This window comes from Mustelus asterias, chromosome 9, assembly GCF_964213995.1.
Source record: "Mustelus asterias chromosome 9, sMusAst1.hap1.1, whole genome shotgun sequence".
NCBI lineage: Eukaryota > Metazoa > Chordata > Chondrichthyes > Carcharhiniformes > Triakidae > Mustelus > Mustelus asterias.
Window position 1 is genome coordinate 923254 of NC_135809.1, and position 22451 is coordinate 945704.

The window sequence follows — 22451 nt, forward strand, 5'->3', positions numbered from 1 at the left end:
TAGGTAAGTAATGAGGCTTATATTCTGGTGGGAAGAACAGGAGACCACATATTACTTGGGTAATAATCTAAATGGAGTTGATGAACAGTGGGATCTGAGAGTTGCCAAAACACAAATCACTAAAAAGTAATGATGCCATAATAAAACAATTAAAACATTGGGGTTCATTTCTAGAGGGATAACATTGAATTACAGAGAAATTAGAAGTGTGGAGTGATTATTTTAGTAGGAAAAGCATGGAGAGACAATATAAAATAAAGGGAACAATTCTTTTGTGGGTACAGGAGTGGAGGAACCTGGGTGTATAGTATAAATCATTGAAGGTGGCAGAGGAAGTTGAGAAGGGGGTTCATAAAGCATGCAGCATCTTAGGCCATTTGGTGATCATCAAACTCGAGACTACTTACCAGTGCTATCCCCATATCCCTTGATGTCATTAGTATCCAGAGATTTATTGACTTAGACATGCTCAATGGCTGAAGCTCCAGAGTCCTCTGGGGTAGAGAATTCTAAAGATTCACCACAACCTGCGTGAAGAAATTCCCCCATCTCCGTTCTAAATAGCCTGCCTCTTATTTTGAGACACTTATTTTGTCCCCTGGTTCGAGACGCAGCTGCCATGGGAAACTTCCTATATACAGCTATCCTGTCATTCCCTGGAACAATATTGTAAATTTCAATGAGATAAAAACAAAGAAAATAGGAACAAGAGTAGGCCATTTGTCCCTTTAAGCCTGCTCCATATTCATTGTGATCATGGCTGATCATCCAACTCAGTAAACTGTTTCTGCTTTCCCACTATATCCTGTGGTCCCTTTAGCCCCAAGAACTATAGCTAATTACTTCTTGAAAACGTACAATGTTTTGACCTCAACTGCTTACTGTGGTAGTGAATTTCACAGGCTCACCACTCTGTGGGTGAGGAAATTTCTCCTCATCTCAGTTCGGCTCATATCCTTAGACTATAATCCCTGGTTCTGGACTCCCCCGGCATCACCCCTGTCTGGTTCTATTAGAATTTAATGGGTTTTGATGAGATCTCCCTCATCCTTCATTCCAGCGAATATAATCCTCACTAATTCAATCTCTCCTCATGCGCGGTCCCGCTATCCCAGGAATAACTCCAGCCAGCATAGGCCCAGTTTTCTCAGCCTCCTCATAAGAGAATCCTGACATCATAGGGATTAGTCTGATGAACCTCTGTTGGATTCCCTCCATGGCAGGTATGTATTTCCGAATTAATAGGGCTTTGAATGGCTTTATTAATAAGGGCGTGGAGTACAAAAGCAAGGATGCCCCTGGTATGGAACACTGGTTTGCCCACAATTGGTATATTGTGTCCAGTTCTGGGCATCACACTTTAGGAAAAATGTGAAGGCACTAGACGTGTAGAAAAGATTCACTGGAAAAAGTCCCAGGGATGATGAACTTCATCTTCAGAGATGGATTGGAGAAGTTGGGACTGTTTTTCTTTGAGAAGGGAACGTTTGAGAGGAAATTTGGTAGAGGTATTCGGAACTGAGGGACCTGGACAGAGCAGACAGAGAAAACCTGTTCTCATTGAAGGATTGGGAACAAGAGGACACAGATTTAAGTTAATTGACAAAAGAAACTATGCAATGGATGAAGAATCTTTTAATGCAGCGAGCGGTTATGATTTGGAATACGCAGTCTGGGTGGTGGATGCACTGTCAATTGGGGCAGTGAAAAGGGAATTGACTTGTTATCTGAAAAGAGTGAATGTGCAAGGTCACAGGAAAAAGGAAGGAGAATGGCACTAGGTTGATTGCTCAAACAGACAGCTGGCACAGGTAAGATGGGCCAAATGGCAGCCTCTTGTGTTGTAACAATTCGGTGATTCAATGATGTTATGCATGTGTCAGTCCTTGACTTCTTGTCTATCTCTGTGGCTGCTGCCAATTTTTCTGCTTGATTGACCTAGATTTCATTCATGCAGCAGTACGAAGGGGAACCCCCCCACTTCAGGGAAGTCAGATTCCAGTCGATGTCAATTATAGGATCAGAAGGGCCTTGGCGTCCGGGTCCATAGGACTCTTAAATTGGCCTTGCAGGTAGAGGAGGTGGTTAAGAAGGCGTATGGTGTGCTGGCCTTCATCAATCGAGGGATTGAGTTTAGGAGTCGGGAGATAATGATGCAGCTTGATAAGACCCTCGTCAGACCCCACTTGGAGTACTGTGCTCAGTTCTGGTCGCCCCATTACAGGAGGGATGTGGAAATGATTGAAAGGGTGCAGAGAAGATTTACAAGGATGTTGCCTGGATTGGTTGGCATGCCTTATGAGGATAGATTGAGGGAGCTCGGTCTTTTCTCCTTGGAGAGACGGAGGACGAGAGGTGACCTGATAGAGGTGTACAAGATGTTGAGAGGTATAGATCGGGTGGATTCTCGGAGGCTTTTTCCCAGGGCTGAAATGGCTGCTACGAGAGGACACAGGTTTAAGGTGCTGGGGGGTAGGTACAGAGGAGATGTCGGGGGTAAGTTTTTCACTCAGAGGGTGGTGGGTGAGTGGAATCGGCTGCCGTCAGTGGTGGTGGAGGCAAACTCGATAGGGTCTTTTAAGAGACTTCTGGATGAGTACATGGAACTTAATAGGATTGAGGGTTATAGGTAAGCTTATATATAAGCCTAGGTAGGTAGGGACATGACTGGCGCATGTGGGCTGAAGGGCCTGTTTGTGCTGTATTTTTTCTATGTTCTATAACTGCTGAACTGAGTGGGAAATTAATAGCAACAAAAAGATAATAAATGTACTTGGATTTATACTTTTCAAATATTTTTTTGACCACTTGTTTCAGGACGTAGATATGATGGACCAGAATGGAATGACACCATTGATGTGGGCATCGTATCGAACACACAGGTTAGAGCGGTTTTAGCCCTTCAATGTCCAACCATTTACTAGATTCTGGGATTCTATCACTGTCTGTGTGGAGTTTGCACATTCTCTCTCTGTCTGTGTGGGCTTCCTCCGGTTGCTCCTGTTTACCCTCACACTCAAAGATGCACAGATTAGGTGGATTGGCTATGCTAAATGTGTGGTTATGCAAATAGGATCGTGGGGGCAGAGGACCGACTTGGGTAAGATGGTCTTTCGGAGAGTCAGTGCGGATTCCATGGGCCGAATAGCCTCTTTTTTCACTGCTGGGCTATCTGAGTTAGGCATGGCAGTGTACACTCTATGTCCTTGGTTTGTCCTTCATTTGTGAATCTAGAGCAAAAGTGCTAGCGAGCCACATGGTTATAATGTGTGGAATTGAACCTGGCGTTGCCCTCGCCCAGTGTGCAGGTTTGCACATTTCTAGCAGAGGTGACTCTGTAAGAATGGCTTGTGGTAACTGCCCAGTTTTTCCCCTCTTTGGCTCAGGGTTTCCTGGTGCAGTTTTATCCCCACAACTGATCACCATGATTGAAATCAGTTGAACTCATTGTAGACTGGTGGGTTAAACCTGATCCTGGTCAGACACGCAGTGTTTAAACCATAAATCCAATTTCATTTTAACTGTTATCCTATTTTCGTCTCCATCTCAGATGATATGCACTTTTCTTTTCTCTCCAGTTCCCTCCATTCCACCTCACTGCCTGTCCCTCAACCCAAAAAAAAGTACATAGATTATGCTATATCTTTATAAAGTAGGTCTTGTTATGATATGGCAGATGGTAAGTGCCAGGTTGCCCAAATCCCAAAGAGAAACTTGAGCAAGCTAGTTCTTCACCCTAAGGGTTGTGAATCTGTGGAATTCCCTGCCCAGTGAAGCAGTTGCGGCTACCTCATTGAATGTTTTTAAGGCAAAGATAGATACATTTTTGAACAGTAAAGGAATTGAATAGAGGTATATAAAATTATGAAAGGCATAGATAGGGTGAACGGTGGGAAGCTTTTCCCCAGGTCGGTGGTGACGTTCACGAGGGGTCATAGGTTCAAGGTGAAGGGGGGAGGTTTAACACAGATATCAGAAGGACATATTTTACACAGAGGGTGGTGGGGGCCTGGAATGCGCTGCCAGGCAAGGTGGTGGAGGCGGACACACTGGGAACGTTTAAGACTTATCTAGATAGCCATATGAACGGAGTGGGAATGGAGGGATACAAAAGAATGGTCTAGTTTGGACCAGGGAGCGGCACGGGCTTGGAGGGCCGAAGGGCCTTTTCCTGTGCTGTATTGTTCTTTGTTCTTTTCTTTGAATGGCGGAGCAGGCTCGAGGGGCCAAATGACCTACTCCTGCTCCCAGTTCTTATGTTCCAATGTAAGCTACCACAGCAATTTGTATATTATGAGGAAGTGCTGTAATAATATAGAAACCTTCTATCAATACAACAGCGCTACTGTATCCTGTGTAGCCATATCCTTGGTCCTTCAGATTAACACCTCATTTTATGCCATTGAAATTAGTTGCACATAATGACATGTAATTTGCATACAATCTGCAGCTCAGAAAAAGTGCTTATTGGAGGACCCTCCTCCCACGTTATTTCATCCTACCCATTCACCCTACTATTCTCTTCTCCCTCATTCATTTATCTACCTTTCCCTCTTTTCTTCCTTGTAAGAACAAAGAGAATTACAGCACAGGAACAGGCCCTTCGATCCTCTAAGCCTGCACTGACCATGCTGCCCGACTTAACTAAAACCCCTTATCCTTCCGGGGACCATATCCCTCTATTCCCATCCTATTCATGAATTTGTCAACACGCCCCTTAAAAGCCACCACCGTATCCGCTTCCACCATCTTCCCCGGCAGCGAGTTCCAGGCACCTACCATCCTCTGTGTAAAAAATCTGCCTCGTACATCTCCTTTAAACCTTGCCCCTCGCACCTTAAACCTGTGCCTCCTAGTAATTGACTCTTCCAACCTGGGGAAAAAGCTTCTGACTATCCACTTTGTCCATGCCCCTCATAATCTTGTAGACTTTTATCATGTCACCCGTCAACCTCCGTCGTTCCAGTGAGAACAAACCAAGTTTCTCCAACTTCTCCTCATAGCTAATGCCCTCCATACCAGGCAACATCCTGGTAAATATTTTCTGTACGCTCTCCAAAGCCTCCACATCCTTCTGGTAGTGTGGCGACCAGAATTGAACACTATATTCCAAGTGTGGTCGAACTAAGGTTCTATAAAGCTGCAACATGACTTGCCAATTTTTAAACTCAATGCCGCGGCCAATGAAGGCAAGCATAAGAACATAAGAACTAGGAGCAGGAGTAGGCTATCTGGCCCCTTGAGCCTGCTCCGCCATTCAATAAGATCATGGCTGATCTTTTTGTGGACTCAGCTCCACTTACCCACCCGCTCACCATAACCCTTAATTCCTTTACTGTTCAAAAATTTATCTATCCTTGCCTTAAAAACATTCAATGAGGTCGCCTCAACTGCTTCACTGGGCAGGGAATTCCACAGATTCACAATTCTTTGTGTGAAGAATTTTCTCCTCAACTCAGTCCTAAATCTGCTTCCCCTTATTTTGAGGCCATGCCCCCTAGTTCTAGTTTTACCTGCCAGTGGAAACAACTTCCCTGCTTCTATCTTATCTATTCCCTTCATAATCTTATATGTTTCTATAAGATCTCCCCTAAATTCCAATGAGTATAGCCCCAGTCTACTCAGTCTCTCATAAGCCAACCCCCTCAACTCCGGAGTCAACCTCGTGAATCTCCTGCACCCTCTCCAGTGTCAGTATATCCTTTCTCAAGTAAGGAGACCAAAACTGTACACAGTACCCCAGGTGTGGCCTCACCAGCACCTTACACAGCTGCAACATAACCTCGCTGTTTTTAAACCCCATCCCTCGAGCAATGATGGACAAAATTCCATTTGCCTTCTTAATTACCTGCTGCACCTGCAAACCAACTTCTTGGGATTCCTGTACAAGGACACCCAGATCCCTCTGTACAGCAGCTTGCTGCAATTTTTTACCATTTAAATAATAGTCCATTTTACTGTTATTCCTACCAAAATGGATGACCTCACATTTACCAACATTGTACTCCATCTGCTAGACCCTCGCAAACTCACTTAGATTATCTATATCCCTTTGCAGACTTTCAGTGTCCTCTGCACACTTTGCTCTGCCACCCATCTTAGTGCCATCTGCGAATTTTGACACATTACACTTGGTCCCCAACTCCAAATCATCTATGTAAATCAGAAATAATTGCAGTCCCAACACTGATCTCTGAGGCACACCACTAGTCACTGATCGTCAATCAGAAAAACACCCATTTACCCCCACTCTTTGCTTTCCGTTAGTTAACCAATCCTCTATCCATGCTAATACATTACCCATAACACCGTGCACCTTTATCTTATGTAGCAGCCTTTGGTGCGGCACCTTGTCAAATGCCTTCTGGAAATCCAGATATACCACATCCACAGGTTCCCCATTGTCCATGGAACATGTAATGTTCTCAAAGAATTCCACCAAATTAGTCAAACATGACCTGCCCTTCATGAACCCATGCTGCGTCTTACCAATGGGACAATTTATATCCAGATGTCTCGCTATTTCTTCCTTGATAGATTCAAGCATTTTCCCTACTACAGAAGTTAAGCTAACCGGCCTATAGTTAACTGCCTTTTGTCTACCTCCTTTTTTAAACAGTAGCACCACATTAGCTGTTTTCCAATCTGCGGGAACCACCCCAGAGTCCAGCGAATTTTGGTAAATTACCACTAGTGCATTTGCTATTTTCCTTGCCATTTCTTTTAGTACCCTGGGATGCATTCCATCAGGACCAGGAGACTTGTCTACCTTTAGCCCCATTAACTTGCCCAACACTACCTCGTTCATGATAATGATAGTTTCTAGGTTCTCACCTGCCATCGCCTTCCTATCATCAATTTTTGGCATGTAATTTGTGTCTTCCACTGTGAAGACCAACACTAAGTACCTGTTTAATGCCTCAGCCATTTTCTCATTTCCAGTTATTACATGCCCCTTCTCATCCTCTAAAGGACCATGCCGTATGCCTTCTTGATTACCTTCTCGATTACCTTCTCCACCTGCATTGCCACTTTAGCGACCTGTGTACCTGTACGCCCAGATCCCTTTGCCTATCAATACTCAGAAGGGTTCGGCCATTTACTGTATATTTCCTATCTGTATTAGTCCTTTCAAAATGCATTACCTCACATTTGTCTGGATTAAACTCCATCTGCCATCTCTCTGCCCAAATCTCCAACCGACCTATATCCTGCTGTATCCACTGATGGTCCTCATCGCTATCCACAATTCCACCAACCTTTGTGTCGTCCGCAAACTTACTGGTCAAACCAGTTACATTTTCCTCCAAATCATTTATATACAAACAGCAAAGGTCCCAGCACTGATCCCTGAGGAACGCCACTTGTCACAGCCCCCCATTCAGAAACACACCCTTCCACTGCTACCCTCTGTCTTCTATGACCAACGGTAGTCATGATGTGGAGATGCCGGCGTTGGACTGGGGTAAATACAGTAAGAGTTTTAACAACACCAGGTTAAAGTCCAACAGGTTTATTTGGTAGCAAATGCCATTAGCTTTCGGAGCCCTGCTCCTTCATCAAGTGGAGTGAATATCTCATGATGAAGGAGCAGGGCTCCGAAAGCTAATGGCATTTGCTACCAAATAAACCTGTTGGACTTTAACCTGGTGTTGTTAAAACTCTTACTGTGTTCTATGACCGAGCCAGTTCTGTATCCACCTTGCCAGCTTACCTCTGATTCCATGCGACTTCACCTTCTGTAGTAACAGGTTCAAGGAGCTCCTGTGGAAGTAAGGATGAGTGATAAATGCCGGCCTTACTAACAAACACCAATACTGAGAATGTTTTCGTGTTGTAAATTCTAGCCTGTGTATCCCACCACTGCCTAGATTACGAGGGAAAGGTAAAACGGACCTTTTCAGGCTTTCTTTCTCAGTTGTGTCGGAATATTGTGAAGTAATGACTTGTACTTATATTGATCATATCTGCTTGAAATAGCTATGATTTCAAAGATTATTTATTGTCCATTAAGATGGAGAGTGATTCTTTGTAATATTCAATGTGCTTTATTTTGAAATGTTTTACAGCATTAGCAAGTTTATAAGGCTTTTCATAATTGGTAAACACAAAATTAGAATTGCCTCCAAAGCCATACTGAAAATTATGGCTATCAACTTTTTGAAGGCTGATTTGCTTCATTGTATTTTATTGGAGCCAGTAACCCGTCTGTTTGAACAGCAACGTTATAATTGTTTTTGGTTTCAGTGTGGATCCCACAAGACTGTTGCTCACGTTTAATGTGTCAGTGAATCTTGGGGACAAGTACCACAAGAACACAGCATTACACTGGGCAGTGCTGGCAGGAAACACCACTGTGATCAGCTTGCTACTCGAGGCTGGGGCTAATGTCGATGCTCAGAATATCAAGGTGTGAATTTCTATTTTATATTATCCATATAAAGTATGAGAACAGTTTACAATAGAGTTTAGGGATTTCTGCTGCAAACATGTAATGAAAATTGGCATATCTTGTTTTAAGTAATATTGCAGAGTGCACTAATTTTTGTTTTCAATGGAATGTGTTTTTAAAAAATCTATGGTGTCAGTGAGAGAGACATTTATCCATGCACTTCGCAATCTCAGGAATTTCCAAAGCACTTTGCAAGCAATGAAGTGTAGTCACTGTTATAATATAGGAAATGCAACAGCAAATCTGTGTGCAGCAAGATCTCATTAACAGCATTGAATTAAATCTAGCTCTGCTATCGCGATGTTGGTGAGGGGTAAATTTTGGGTCCAGTACAGAGGATACCTCCTTTGCTTTTCTCGAGAAGCTCTGAGGGACTAGGTGAAACTTTGAGTGAGCATTTTCCATCCTTTCTGAATGCTGGTTCAGGAGGAGTGAAGAATTTTGCTTTTTGCAGACTTACTGGTACCAGATACGGTGGCACAGTGGTTAGCACTGCTGCCTCACAAGCGCCAGGGATCCAGGTTCGATTCCCGGCTTGGGTCACTGTCTGGTGTTTGCATGTCTGCGTGAGTTTCTTCCGGGTGCTCCGGTTTCCTCCCACAGTCTGAAAGATGTACTGCTTAGGTGCATTGGCCATGCTAAATTCTCCCTCAGTGTATCTGAACAGGAGCCAGACTGTGGCGACTTGGGGATTTTCACAGTAACTTAGCAGTGTTAATGTAAGTCTACTTGTGACACTAATAAATAAACTTTAAACAGAATCCTGAACTGGGTTGCTACTTGTGACTGAATTTCTTTTGTGTTAAAATATTTGCAATCCACTACTTAAAGAGGATTATACACCCTTTGTGTACATTAACACCTCATTTAACTGTTTGGCCTTTATTGTAAAGAAGATGGAGTATAAAAGGAGGGAAGCCTTTTTACAACAGGACATTGGTGAGACCAATTCTGAGGGGGCTTGACAGGATAGATATTGGGAAGATGTTCCCCCTCATGGGGGATCCAAAACTAGGAAACACAGAATAGTCTACCACTTAAGACAGAGATGAGGAATAATTTCTTCTCTCAGGAGGTCGTTAGTCTTTGGAATTCACTTCCCTGGAGTGTAGTGGAGGTGGAGTCAGCAAATATATGGCAAGGTGGTGGAGGCAGACACACTGGGAACATTTAAGACTTATCTAGATAGCCACATGAACGGAGTGGGAATGGAGGGATACAAAAGAATGGTCGAGTTTGGACCAGGGAGCGGCACGGGCTTGGAGGGCCGAAGGGCCTGTTCCTGTGCTGTATTGTTCTTTGTTCTTTGTATATTCAAGGCCGAGTTAGACAAATTTTTTGATCAAATGGAGTCAAAGTTTATGGACAGTAGGCAGGTGTTTAGGCCACATTCAGAACAGCTCTGATCTTATTGAATGGCAGAGATGGCTCCAGGGGTCAAATGGCTTAATCCTATTTCTTATGACCTGAAGTTTATTTTTGTAGAAACTGAACAGGCATCAAGTTTACAAGTTCTGAAAAAGCAGTATTCAACTCTTCTTCTTTCCACAGTTGCTGCCAGACCTGCTGAGTTTTTCCAGCACTTTTTTAATTTGAAATTTACAATGTGATGGGAAACGCCAGTATTTGCTTCTACATTGTTTATTTTCACAGGGTGAAACACCATTAGATCTTGCTAAACAGAGGAAAAATGTTTGGATGATTAACCATTTACAAGAAGCAAGGCAAGCAAAAGGCTTTGACAGTCCTTCTTTCCTGAAAAAGCTGAAGGCTGACAAGGTGAGTGAGATGAAAAAGTACAAACATTTTTGCACCTTTCATGACTTCAAGATATCCCAAAGCACTTAACAGCCAATGAAATACTTCGGAGATATTGTTGCATTTTTTTGAACGTTTTAAACCCCCAACTGTCCTGAGACTATTTTAATGAGATAAAGTCAGAACAAGTTTGTTAATTTCTGAGATAAACTATGGCAATGAACTCGGGCAGTGGTGTACAGTTTTTTAAATTCTTTTTTTATGGGCCAACATTTATCGCCCATCCCTAGTTGCCCGAGGGCAATTGAGAGTCAACCACATTGCACACATTTAACACACGTTATACTGCCCATGTACTTGCATAGCACCTTCTAAACCCATGACTGTTACCATCTAGAAGGACAAGGGCAGCAGATATCTGGAAACCACCACCACCTGGAGGTTCCCGTTCAAGTCTCTCACTATCCTGACTTGGAAACATATCGCTGTTCCTTCACTGTTGATGATTCAAAATCCTGGAACTCCCTCCCTAACAGCACTGTGGGTGTATCTACACCACACAGACTGCAGCAGCGGTTCAAGAAGGCAGCTCACCACACCTTCTCAAGGGTAATAAGGCGTGGGCAATAAATGCTGACTGAGCCAGCGACACCCACATTCCATGAATTAATAAAAAGCCAAGATCTTGACAGAGCACACAGATGGTTTCTTTTGCGCTTTTATTCTTCAAGCCTTTTTCCCTCTCTCTTCCCCGAGCCCAGGGTTTACCAAGAATCTTTGCAGAGTGCCCCGCTGTTGAGGATGAGATTAGCTACTCTGCCTGGAAAGTCTAGAACCTTCTGACCTGGGAAATTGAAGAAATATTCGTTAATTGTGAAAAACATGAAGTGACATTTATTTCTCCCAGGATTAATTTTCTTGCTTTTGGAACTGGCTAATGCGCATCCACACATTTGGAAATTATATTTTTGAGACATCTTAGCATTTATTTAGCTGACCTTTGATCATTTAAAAATAACTATGATCAAGAAATATATGGAAGTGTAATTTATTCATGCAATGACAATTAGCTTTAGTGTTTACAAAAGAAACTTGGCAAATTGTAAACCGGACAGATTGCGTGTCAGACTGTTTTATTGTCATTGGTGCATGCTGGAATTGGAAATACGATGCAGTTGTTTTGTTTAAATTGCATATTCTTGAAATACATTTTTGCCTGGTGACATGAACAAATTTGGCATGAAATCAGTTGGATGCTTTCAACTGTTCAATCAGTCCTGTGTTCATTACTGCACTCAAGATAAACCATTTTGGCTTTACTGAGTTTGAAACATAGAAACATAGAAAACATAGAAAAACTACAGCACAAACAGGCCCTTGGGCCCAAAAGTTGTGCCGAACACATCCCTACCTTCTAGACCTACCTATAACCCTCCATCCTATTAAGCTCCATGTACTCATCCAGGAGTCTCTTAAAAGACCCTATTGAGTTCGCCTCCACCACCACTGATGGCAGCCGATTCCACTCGCCCACCACCCTCTGTGTGGAAAAACTTACCCCTAACATCTCCCCTGTACCTACCCCCCAGCACCCTAAACCTGTGTCCTCTCGTAGCAGATATTTCCACCCTGGGAAAAAGCCTCCGAGAGTCCACCCGATCTTTGCCTCTCAACATCTTATACACCTCTATTAGGTCTCCTCTCATCCTTCGTCTCTCCAAGGAGAAAGGACCGAGCTCCCTCAGCCTATCCTCATAAGACATGCCACTCAATCCAGGCAACATCCTTGTCAATCTCCTCTGCACCCTTTCAATCTTTTACACATCCTTCCTATAGTGAGGCGACCAGAACGGAGCACAGTACTCCAAGTGGGAGCACAGTACTCCAAGTGGGAGTTTGGAGTTTATGTTGGAGAGTTTTGTTTTTTTTGGAACTGTGGTATAATTAGATTTTGCTGCCTTTTTTGGAACAGGAATTTCGTCAGAAGGTGATGCTGGGAACTCCATTTTTGGTGATCTGGTTGATGGGATTCATCGCTGACCTTGACATTGACTCATGGTTAATAAAGGGACTTATGTACGCTGGGGTCTGGGCAATGGTACAATTCCTTTCGAAGTAAGTGAATTACATGAAACTTGGCAACTGTTACCTTTCTTTTCTGTTCATCCCAAACCTTCTGCATTTCTTAGTAACCCAATGCTGCTGTTCTTGAGCTCTGTATGATGTTATTTCTGCTCCTTGATTTGATTACAGTCCTTCATAAATATCAGTTACAGTGTTTATAATATATTCTGTGTGTCGAATTCCCCTGGAAAATACAGTAAATTATACTTTGAGATCAGTATTTGTGATTTGGTGTATATATCTACAGAGCTATTAGTAAATGCCCAGTTCCTGAGCATTATATATTTTTAAACACAGTATTAAAAACATCACTGCTCAGATACTACTTGATTGTGGTGTAGGGAATGAAAATCTGCTGTTATTTATGCAGCCAAGTTTGAATATATCTAAGGAATTTGTGATCAGTGTGCATCATCACATTTCTACCTCTCTTCAGCTCTAAAGAAGAGTCATATAGACTCAAAACATTAACTCTCTCTCTCTACGCAACTGCTGAGCTTTACCAGCGTTTTTTAATTTTGTGTTTAGCTAATCTGCTTTCAGGTAGCTGAGGGCAGTGCTGTTGATGTGGTGTACATGAGCTTCAAGAAGGTGTTTGATATAGTGCTGCACAACAGACTTGTGATCACTGAGTTCACAGAATAAAAGGGACAGTAGCAACATGGATACTAAATTGGCTGAGTGACAGGGAACACAAAGGGTAAACAGCTACTTGACTCGGACTGGAGGATAGTTTAGAGTAAAACTTCCTGATATATGTTCCTGATATAAAGCACTTGGTGTAGTTTCAAAATTTGTGGATGATGTGAATCTTGGAAGTATTGTGAACCATGAGAGTGATAGTGTAGAACTTAAAAAGAACATAGACAAGTTGGTGAAATGGCAGCTAAACGTGAATTCATTTTGGTAGGGAGAGAGAGAGAGAGAGATACTGTTTCCCATGTCCATCCCCTTCTAAACTAAAACTGCAGTCAGCAGCAAAACTGAAAATGAAACCCTGAGTTCACTATGGAGAAAAACTGTCCAAAACACATGACCTGCCAGCCAGTCTTCCTCCCAACCATGCAGGGTCATAAAACAAATCCCAGAAAGTACCAGAGGCCCAGAGTAAAAAAATAAACAAAACCCCATTTAAACCATTGAAGCAGCAATGAAAGGACTTCTTGCAGACAGCCTGGCAACAAACTGCAGAGAACATAATTTTTAAAAACAATTCTTAAAGGTACACTAACGTAATAACGCAAGCAGCATGCACTATTGGTGTTATTGTCTCTTTCAGATCTTTCTTTGATCACTCCATGCACAGTGCACTTCCTCTTGGAATCTACCTGGCAACAAAATTCTGGATGTATGCTACCTGGTTCTTCTGGCTGTGGACTGATATCCTTTTAAAAGTCAGTTTGATCATTCCTTTCTTGTGAGTTCATTTCATGGGACATGTAGGAGGGAGGTGAGATGTTGTGGTGGGGGTTCTGAAAGCTCCGATCCAATTGGGGAGGTGCATTTATCCATCTGATTTGGGTTTAATGTTCTGTCCATTGTCATGACCATTTGGCTAAATGGTGAAGGTGTGATCTTGTCCTGGTCCCTGCCCCAGGATCTGCTTACACTTTCTTTGTAATCAACTAACTTGGCAGAGACTGAGGGCCCGATTTTACCAAACTTTCACGCCCAGAAATGGGTGCAAAATCGGGGTAAAGTTGGGCGTCGGGCCTATACCGCGATCTGCACCCGATTCCGAGCAGATCGCGGCTTTACCGACACTCGATTCGGTCGTGGGTCCGGCCCGCGCCTGAATCGGGCGGCCCGGCGATTTAAATGCATTTGCATGCATTTAAATCGACTTAATGAATCGCACGCCAAACCCTACCACCAAATCCCACTTTACTGTCTTCTGGTCCATTCCGCATCCGCGCTGTAAGCGACCTGCAAAATAAAAGTCTGAAGTCGTCACTGCAGCTTCCGAAGAGCGGGGTCAGAGCCTGCAACGGCTCTTTGACCCAGGTCATCCTCTGGTTGGGGGGGGGGGGGGGGGGGGGTGGTGGTGGTTCCGCTGCCAGTCTGCGGCCGATTGGTGGGGATGGAGGGGGCAGGGGGGTCCGCCGCCACTCTGCGGGTGATCCCTCCTCACCACCGGAGGAACGAATCCCTCCTGCCGGAGTGGACGTGCGGCCATGCCACCCCACAAAACCTTCAGGATGACACGATTCCTCGCTAAGAAGATGAAGCAGAACCGGCCGATTCCACAGTGGATCCACATGAAAACTGGCTACAAGATCAGTACAAGTCCAAGAGGAGACACTGGAGAAGGACCAAGCTGGGCCTGTAAAGGGATACACCATCAAAGGGATAGGTATATACCAAAGGGAAAGAGTTACAGCTGGGGGAAAGGAAAGTATGATGCGATTAGGCGAGATTTAGCTGGCATAGGTTGGGGAAGGAAACTGCAGGGGATGGGCACAATTGTAATGTGGAGCTTGTTCAAGGAACAGCTACTAGGCGTCCTTGATAAATATGTACCTGCCAGGCAGGGAGGAAGCAGACGTGTGAGGGAACCGTGGTTTACTAAGGAGGTTGAATCTCTTGTGAAGAGGAAGAAGGAGACTTATGTTAAGATGAGACGTGAAGGCTCAGTTAGGGCACTTGAGAGTTACAAGTTAGCCAGGAAGGACCTAAAGAGAGAGTTAAGAAGAGCCAGGAGGGGACATGAGAAGTCTTTGGCAGGTAGGATCAAGGAAAACCCTAAAGCTTTCTATAGGTATGTCAGGAGTAAAAGAATGACTAGGGTAAGATTAGGGCCAGTCAAGGACAGTAGTGGGAAGTTGTGCGTGGAGTCTGAAGAGATAGGAGAGGCACTAAATGAATATTTTTCGTCGGTATTCACACTGGAGAGGGACAGTGTTGTCGAGGGGAGTACTGAGATGCAGGCTGTTGGACTGGATGGGATTGATGTTCATAAGGAGGAGGTGTTAGCAATTCTGGAAAGGGTAAAAATAGATGAGTCCCCTGGGCCGGATGGGATTTACCCTAGGATTCTCTGGGAGGTTAGAGAGGAGATTGCAGACCCTTTGGCTTTGATCTTTGTGTTGTCATTGTCTACAGGAACAGTGTCAGAAGACTGGAGGATAGTAAATGTTGTCCCCTTGTTCAAGAAGAGGAGTAGGGACAACCCTGGTAATTATAGACCAGTGAGCCTTACTTCTGTTGTGGGCAAAGTATTGGAAAGGATTATAAGAGATAGGATTTATAATCACCTAGAAAGGAATAATTTGATTAGGGATAGTCAGCGCGGTTTTGTGAAGGGTAGGTCGTGCCTCACAAACCTTATTGAGTTATTTGAGAAGGTGACCAAAGAGGTGGATGAGGGTAAAGCGGTTGATGTGGTGTATATGGATTTCAGCAAAGCGTTTGATAAGGTTCCCCATGGTAAGCTTTTGCAGAAAATACGGACCCATGGGATTGAGGGTGATTTAGTGGTTTGGATCAGGAATTGGCTAGCTGTAAGAAAACAGACGGTGGTGGTTGATGGGAAATATTCATCCTGGAGTTCAGTTACTAGTGGTGTACCGCAAGGATGTGTTTTGGGGCCACTGCTGTTTGTCATTTTTATTAATGACTTGGATGAGGGCGTGGAAGGATGGATTAGTAAATTTGCGGATGACACTAAAGTCGGTGGAGTTGTACACAGTGCGGAGGGAAGTGGCAGGTTACGGAGGGACATAGATAAGCTGCAGAGCTGGGCTGAGAGGTGGCAAATGGAGTTCAATGCGGAAAAGTGTGAGGTGATTCACTTTGGAAGGAGTAACAGGAATACAGAGTACTGGGCTAATGGTAAGATACTTGGTCGTGTGGATGAACAGAGGGATCTGGGTATCCATGTGCATAGATCCCTGAAAGTTGGCACCCAGGTTGATAGGGTTGTTAAGAAGGCATACGGTGTGTTAGCTTTTATTGGTAGAGGCATTGAGTTTCGGAGCCAGGAGGTCATGCTGCAACTGTACAAAACTCTGGTGTGGCCGCATTTGGAGTATTGCATACAGTTCTGGTCGCCGCATTCTAGGAAAGATGTGGAAGTGTTGGAAAGGGTGCAGAGGAGATTTACCAGGATGTTGCCTGGTATGGTGGGAAAATCGTATGAGGAAAGGCTGAGGGGCTTTGGTTGTTTTCGTTAGAGAGAAGAAGGTTAAGAGGTGACTTAATAGAGGCATACAAGATGATCAGAGGATTAGATAGGGTGGATAGTGAGAGCCTTTTTCCTCGGATGGTGATGGCCTGCACGAGGGGACATAGTTTTAAATTGAGGGGTGAGAGATATAGGACAGATATTAGAGGTAGGTTCTTTACTCAGAGAGTAGTAAGGGCGTGGAATGCCCTGCCTGCAGCAGTAGTGGACTCGTCAACATTAAGAGCATTCAAATGGTTATTGGATAAACATATGGATGATATTGGAATCGTGTAGATTAGAGGGGCTTTAGATTGGTTCCATTGGTCTGCGCAACATCGAGGGCCGAAGGGCCTGTTCTGCGCTGTTATGTTCTATGTTCTATCACTGGTACACTAGCAGCCGCAGCCATCTCTCCCGCTCTCTTGCCCCTGCAGGGAAGAGTAATCTGTGGCTGGTAGTGTACCAGTGATGGTGTATCCCTTTACAGGCCCAGCTTGGTCCTTCTCCAGTGTCTCCTCTTGAACTTGTACTGATCTTGTAGCCAGTTTTCATGCGGATCCACTGTGGAATCGGCCGGTTCTGCTTCATCTTCTTAGCGAGGAATCGTGTCATCCTGAAGGTTTTGTGGGATGGCATGGCCGCACGTCCACTCCGGCAGGAGGGATTCGTTCCTCCGGTGGTGAGGAGGGATCACCCGCAGAGTGGCGGCGGACCCCCCTGCTCACTCCTTCCCCACCAATCGGCAGCACACTGGCGGCCCCCCACCCCGACCAGAGGATGATCGTCAGAGAGCCGCTCTGTCCGCTTTCTGCTTTTTTTTCCTTTCGCGCCCGGGCGTGCTGTGAGAGATTTTTTTCGAACTGCGTATGCGCAGTTCAGAGCTCCGATCGGTCCGGCAGCGCTAAGCCCCGCCCACAGCGCGAATCGGACCGGAGCCGGCAAAGCGGTATGAGCGCGCTGGAAAGAGGATTCCAGGCGCCGATCTATTTGACACCCGGATTCGGCACTTAGACTCCAAGTGATAAAATCAGGCTCTGAGAATTAATTTTTGTCTGTAAACGTGGTATGTTGACACCAACAAGTTTGAGATGACTGGCTGGAACTATATTGTACACGTGGGAAGCTAATATTATGGAACTAGTGATTGTAAAACTTCATTGTATTAGAAAGGAAGCATAAATCTTACAACTCCAAATTTTTGTTCCTTAACACCAAAAAACATCTTCCTGTTCTGTCCGTTCACCTCCCATTTCTTGTCAATAGTGTCGGACTGTTTTACAATTTTGGAAAGTCATGGAAATCGGACCCAGGAGTCATCAAAGCCACAGAAGAACAAAAGAAGAAGGTAAAAAGGAGATGATCGTTTGCAGTTCCTACACTTTTAAACCCTACATTATGATCCATGCATGGATTGTTAAGAGTCAACACTGAGTCACTCTAAAGGTGGCCCACACTTTCTTCACTGGCCATGCATAATGCATGTGGTCAATTCCTGGAATTCAGATCCTATTAAAAAGGAGCATGAATTAAACTTGACCACGCACTAAATCCAACCTTGTTTATAAGTAGATTCCATTTCAAAGCAATTTTATATTTAGTGTTGGGTCACAACATCAATATTTCACTTAGTTCATTCTCTTTGTGCCTGCTGGTAGTTGCAATTGAACTTGCAAAACTGAACAGAAACCTTTCAGCCTCATTGTTCCACAGGAGCAGGCTGAGTGTAAGAAAGATTGTGTCTGCATTTTATTTATTTATTTTTCAGTTAAATTTGGCTTAAAAATCGGAGGTTTTTTTCAAAACAGGGAGTAGGCCCCCTTTTTTGTTTTATCTCCCATAAACTAAAAAGGACATGGCTGGTATGATTGGGAGGCCAGTATACTGCATTCGGTGTGGGATGTGGGAGTTCCTGGAGACAACTTGCCTCCCGGAAGTCCATATCTGTGCCAGATGTGTGGAACTGCAACTCCTGAAGGATCGTGTAAGGGAGCTGGAGCTGAGGCTCGATGAACTCAGTTTAGTTAGGGAAAATGAGAGATTAATAGATAAAAGTTATAGTCAGGTAGTGACACCAGGGTCTTGGAAGGAAGACACATGGGTCACAGTTAGGAGGGGTAATAGTCAGAAGGGTGATGTGCCAGAAAGTACCCCAGTGGCAGTCTCCCATAAAAGAAAGGGATGGGCAACAGATGGGAGAAGGGAAGGGAGTGAGCAGTCTGTGGAGGGATCCCCTGTGGTTATCCCCCTCCAAAATAGGTATATTGTTTTGGATTCTGTGGAGGGGGATGACCCTCCAGGGGTAAGCCACGAGGACCAGATCGCCTCCACGGAGACAGGCTCGGGGGTCCAGAAGGGAAAGAAGGGGTTTAGGAGAGCGATAGTTGTGGGGGACGCAATGGTTAGAGGCACGGACAGGCGGTTCTGTGGGAGTGAACGAGAATCCAGGATGGTAGTCTGCCTCCCTGGTGCTAGGGTACTGGATGTCTCCGAGAGGGTAGGAAGCATATTTAAAAAGGAAGGTAGTCAAACGGATGTGATTATACACATTGGTGAAAATGATGTAGGTAGGAAGAGCAGGGGGGTCATACGAGAGAAATTCAGGGAGTTGGGTGCTAGGCTAAAAAGTAAAGCCTCCAGGGTAGCAATCTCTGGACTGCTCCCGGTGTCTAGTGCAAGTGAGGCTCGGAACAGGGAGATTCTACAGTTGAACGCGTGGCTAAAGGACTGGTGCAAGAGGGAGGGTTTTAAATTCATAGATAACTGGGAAATCTTCAAGTCAGGATGGCAACTGTACAGAAAGGATGGGTTACACCTTAACTGGAAGGGAGCAAATATCCTGGCTGGGAGTTTTGCTAGAGTGTTTCGGCAGGATTTAAACTAGTGTGGCAGGGGGTGGGGAACAAAACAGTAGGTCAGTAAATACTGAGGCTGGGGTTGAGCTGGGGGCCAGGGCAAGGCTAGCTAAGAAGAGGAGCACTCTGGAGGAGGATAACCTGAGTGGGCCTGGAGGTCTGGAGTGCATCTGCTTCAATGCGAGGAGCGTAACGGGTAAAACAGACGAACTTAGGGCCTTAATGCTTATGCGGAATTTGGATGTGGTTGCGGTGACGGAAACTTGGTTAAAAGCAGGACAGGACTGGCAGCTGAATATTCCGGGGTATCAGTGTTTTAGGTGAGACAGAGGAGGGGCTAAAAAAGGTGGGGGAGTAGCGATATTAGTGAAGGAGCATATTACCGCGGTGCAGAGGGTAGACAACTTAGAGGGGTCATGTACTGACTCGCTGTGGGTGGAACTCAGAAACAGGAAGGATGCAGTCACTATGCTGGGGGTGTACTACAGACCACCCAACAGCCCACGGGAAGTGGAGGAAAGGATATGTCAGGAGATTCTGGATAGGTGCAGAAAAAATAGGGTTGTTGTAGTGGGGGACTTTAATTTCCCTGGCACAGACTGGAAAGTGCTGAGAGCTGGGGGACCGGACGGGGAGGAATTTGTAAAATGCGTACTGGAAGGTTCTTTGGAACAGTATGTAGATAGCCCGACTAGAGAGGGGGCAATACTGGACCTAGTTCTGGGAAATGAGCCCGGTCAGGTCGTCAAAGTTTCGGTAGGGGAACATGTGGCAAATAGTGACCACAACTCTGTTAACTTTAGGATAGTAATGGACAAGGATGAGTGCTGTCCTACGGGCAGGGTGCTAAATTGGGGGAAGGCTAACTATAGCCGGATTAGGCAGGAATTGGTGGATGTTGATTGGGAGAGGATGTTCGAGGGTAAGTCCGCGTCTGGCATGTGGGAGTCTTTTAAGGAACTATTGATAAGGCTGCAGGATAGGCATGTGCCTGTAAAAAGGAAAGGTAGGATTCGAGAGCCGTGGATAACCAGGGAAATTGAGGATCTGATTAAAATGAAAAGGGAGGCGTACGTTAAGTCCAGGCAACTGAAAACAGATGGAGCTCTGGAGGAATACAGAGAGAGTAGGAAAGAACTCAAACGGGGAGTTAGAAGGGCAAAAAGAGGTCACGAAATGTTCTTGGCAGGCAGGATTAAGGAGAATCCTAAGGCATTCTATTCATACGTTAGGAACAAAAGAGTTGTCAGGGAGAAAATCGGACCTCTCCGGGACAAAGGAGGGGAATTATGCTTAGAACCCAAGGGAATAGGGGAGAGCCTAAATGAATACTTTGCATCAATATTCACGAAGGAAAGGGGTGTGTTAACCGGGAGTGTCTCGGGGGGAGGTGTTGACCCGTTAGAGAAAATCTCCATTACAAGAGAGGAAGTGTTAGGTTTTTTAAGGGAACATTAAAACTGACAAAGCCCCAGGGCCTGATGGCATCTATCCTCGACTGCTCAGGGAGACGAGAGATGAAATTGCTGGGCCTCTGACGGAAATCTTTGTCGCTGCTTTGGACACGGGTGAGGTCCCTGAGGATTGGAGGATAGCGAATGTGGTCCCGTTGTTTAAGAAGGGTAGCAGGGATAACCCAGGAAATTATAGGCCGGTGAGCTTGACGTCCGTGGTAGGGAAGTTGTTGGAGAGGATTCTTAGAGACAGGATGTATGTGCATTTAGAACGGAACAATCTCATTAGTGACAGACAGCATGGTTGTGTAAGAGGGAGGTCGGCCTTACAAATTTGGTGGAGTTTTTTGAGGAAGTGACAAAAACGGTTGATGAAGGAAGGGCCGTGGATGTCATCTATATGGATTTCAGTAAGGCATTTGACAAAGTCCCACATGGCAGGTTGGTTAAGAAGGCTAAGGCTCATGGGATACAAGAAGTGGCTAGATGGTTGGAGAACTGGCTTGGCCATAGGAGACAGAGGGTAGTGCCGAAGGGTCTTTTTCCGGCTGGAGGTCTGTGACCAGTGGTGTTCCGCAGGGTTCTGTACTGGGGCCTCTGCTATTTGTGATATATATAAATGATTTGGAAGAAGGTGTAACTGGTATAATCAGCAAGTTTGCGGATGACACGAAGATGGCTGGACTTGCGGATAGCGAAGAGCATTGTCGGGCAATACAGCAGGATATAGATAGGCTGGAAAATTGGACGGAGAAGTGGCAGATGGAGTTTAATCCGGATAAATGCGAAGTGATGCATTTTGGAAGAAATAATGTAGGGAGGAGTTATACAATAAATGGCAGAGTCATCAGGAGTATAGAAACACAGAGGGACCTAGGTGTGCAAGTCCACAAATCCTTGAAGGTGGCAACACAGGTGGAGAAGCTGGTGAAGAAGGCATATGGTATGCTTGCCTTCATAGGACGGGATATAGAGTATAAAAGCTGGAGTCTGATGATGCAGCTGTATAGAACGCTGGTTAGGCCACATTTGGAGTACTGCGTCCAGTTCTGGTCGCCGCACTACCAGACGGACGTGGAGGCGTTAGAGAGAGTGCAGAGAAGGTTTACCAGGATGTTGCCTGGTATGGAGGGTCTTAGCTATGAGGAGAGATTGGGTAAACTGGGGTTGTTCTCCCTGGAAAGACGGAGAATGAGGGGAGATCTAATAGAGGTGTACAAGATTATGAAGGGTATAGATAGGGTGAACAGTGGGAAGCTTTTTCCCAGGTTGGAGGTGACGATCACGAGGAGTCACGGGCTCAAGTTGAGAGGGGCGAAGTATAACTCAGATATCAGAGGGATGTTTTTTACACAGAGGGTGGTGGGGGCCTGGAATGCGCTGCCAAGTAGGGTGGTGGAGGCAGGCACGCTGACATAGTTTAAGACTTACCTGGATAGTCACATGAGCAGCCTGGGAATGGAGTGATACAAACGATTGGTCCAGTTGGACCAAGGAGCGGCACAGGCTTGGAGGGCCGAAGGGCCTGTTTCCTGTGCTATACTGTTCTTTGTTCTTTCTTAATTCAATTCTGTTTTATTTTAACAGCTATTTTAATTCATGATTAAAAATTATCAAGCTAACCTTGGAAATACTGCAAGTATTTA

The 22451-nt window shown here is 44.9% G+C and overlaps 1 protein-coding gene across 1 annotated transcript in view; it reads left to right on the top strand.

Moving 5' to 3' along the window:
- zdhhc17 (zDHHC palmitoyltransferase 17) overlaps positions 1-22451 on the top strand; it is a 158570-nt gene that overhangs the window by 105441 nt on the left and 30678 nt on the right. The window contains exons 6-11 of the mRNA XM_078219497.1: positions 2818-2882; positions 8248-8410; positions 10106-10231; positions 12183-12325; positions 13614-13714; positions 17720-17844. Coding sequence (XP_078075623.1) covers positions 2818-2882; positions 8248-8410; positions 10106-10231; positions 12183-12325; positions 13614-13714; positions 17720-17844 — 723 coding nt within the window. The remainder of the gene's footprint in view (positions 1-2817; positions 2883-8247; positions 8411-10105; positions 10232-12182; positions 12326-13613; positions 13715-17719; positions 17845-22451) is intronic.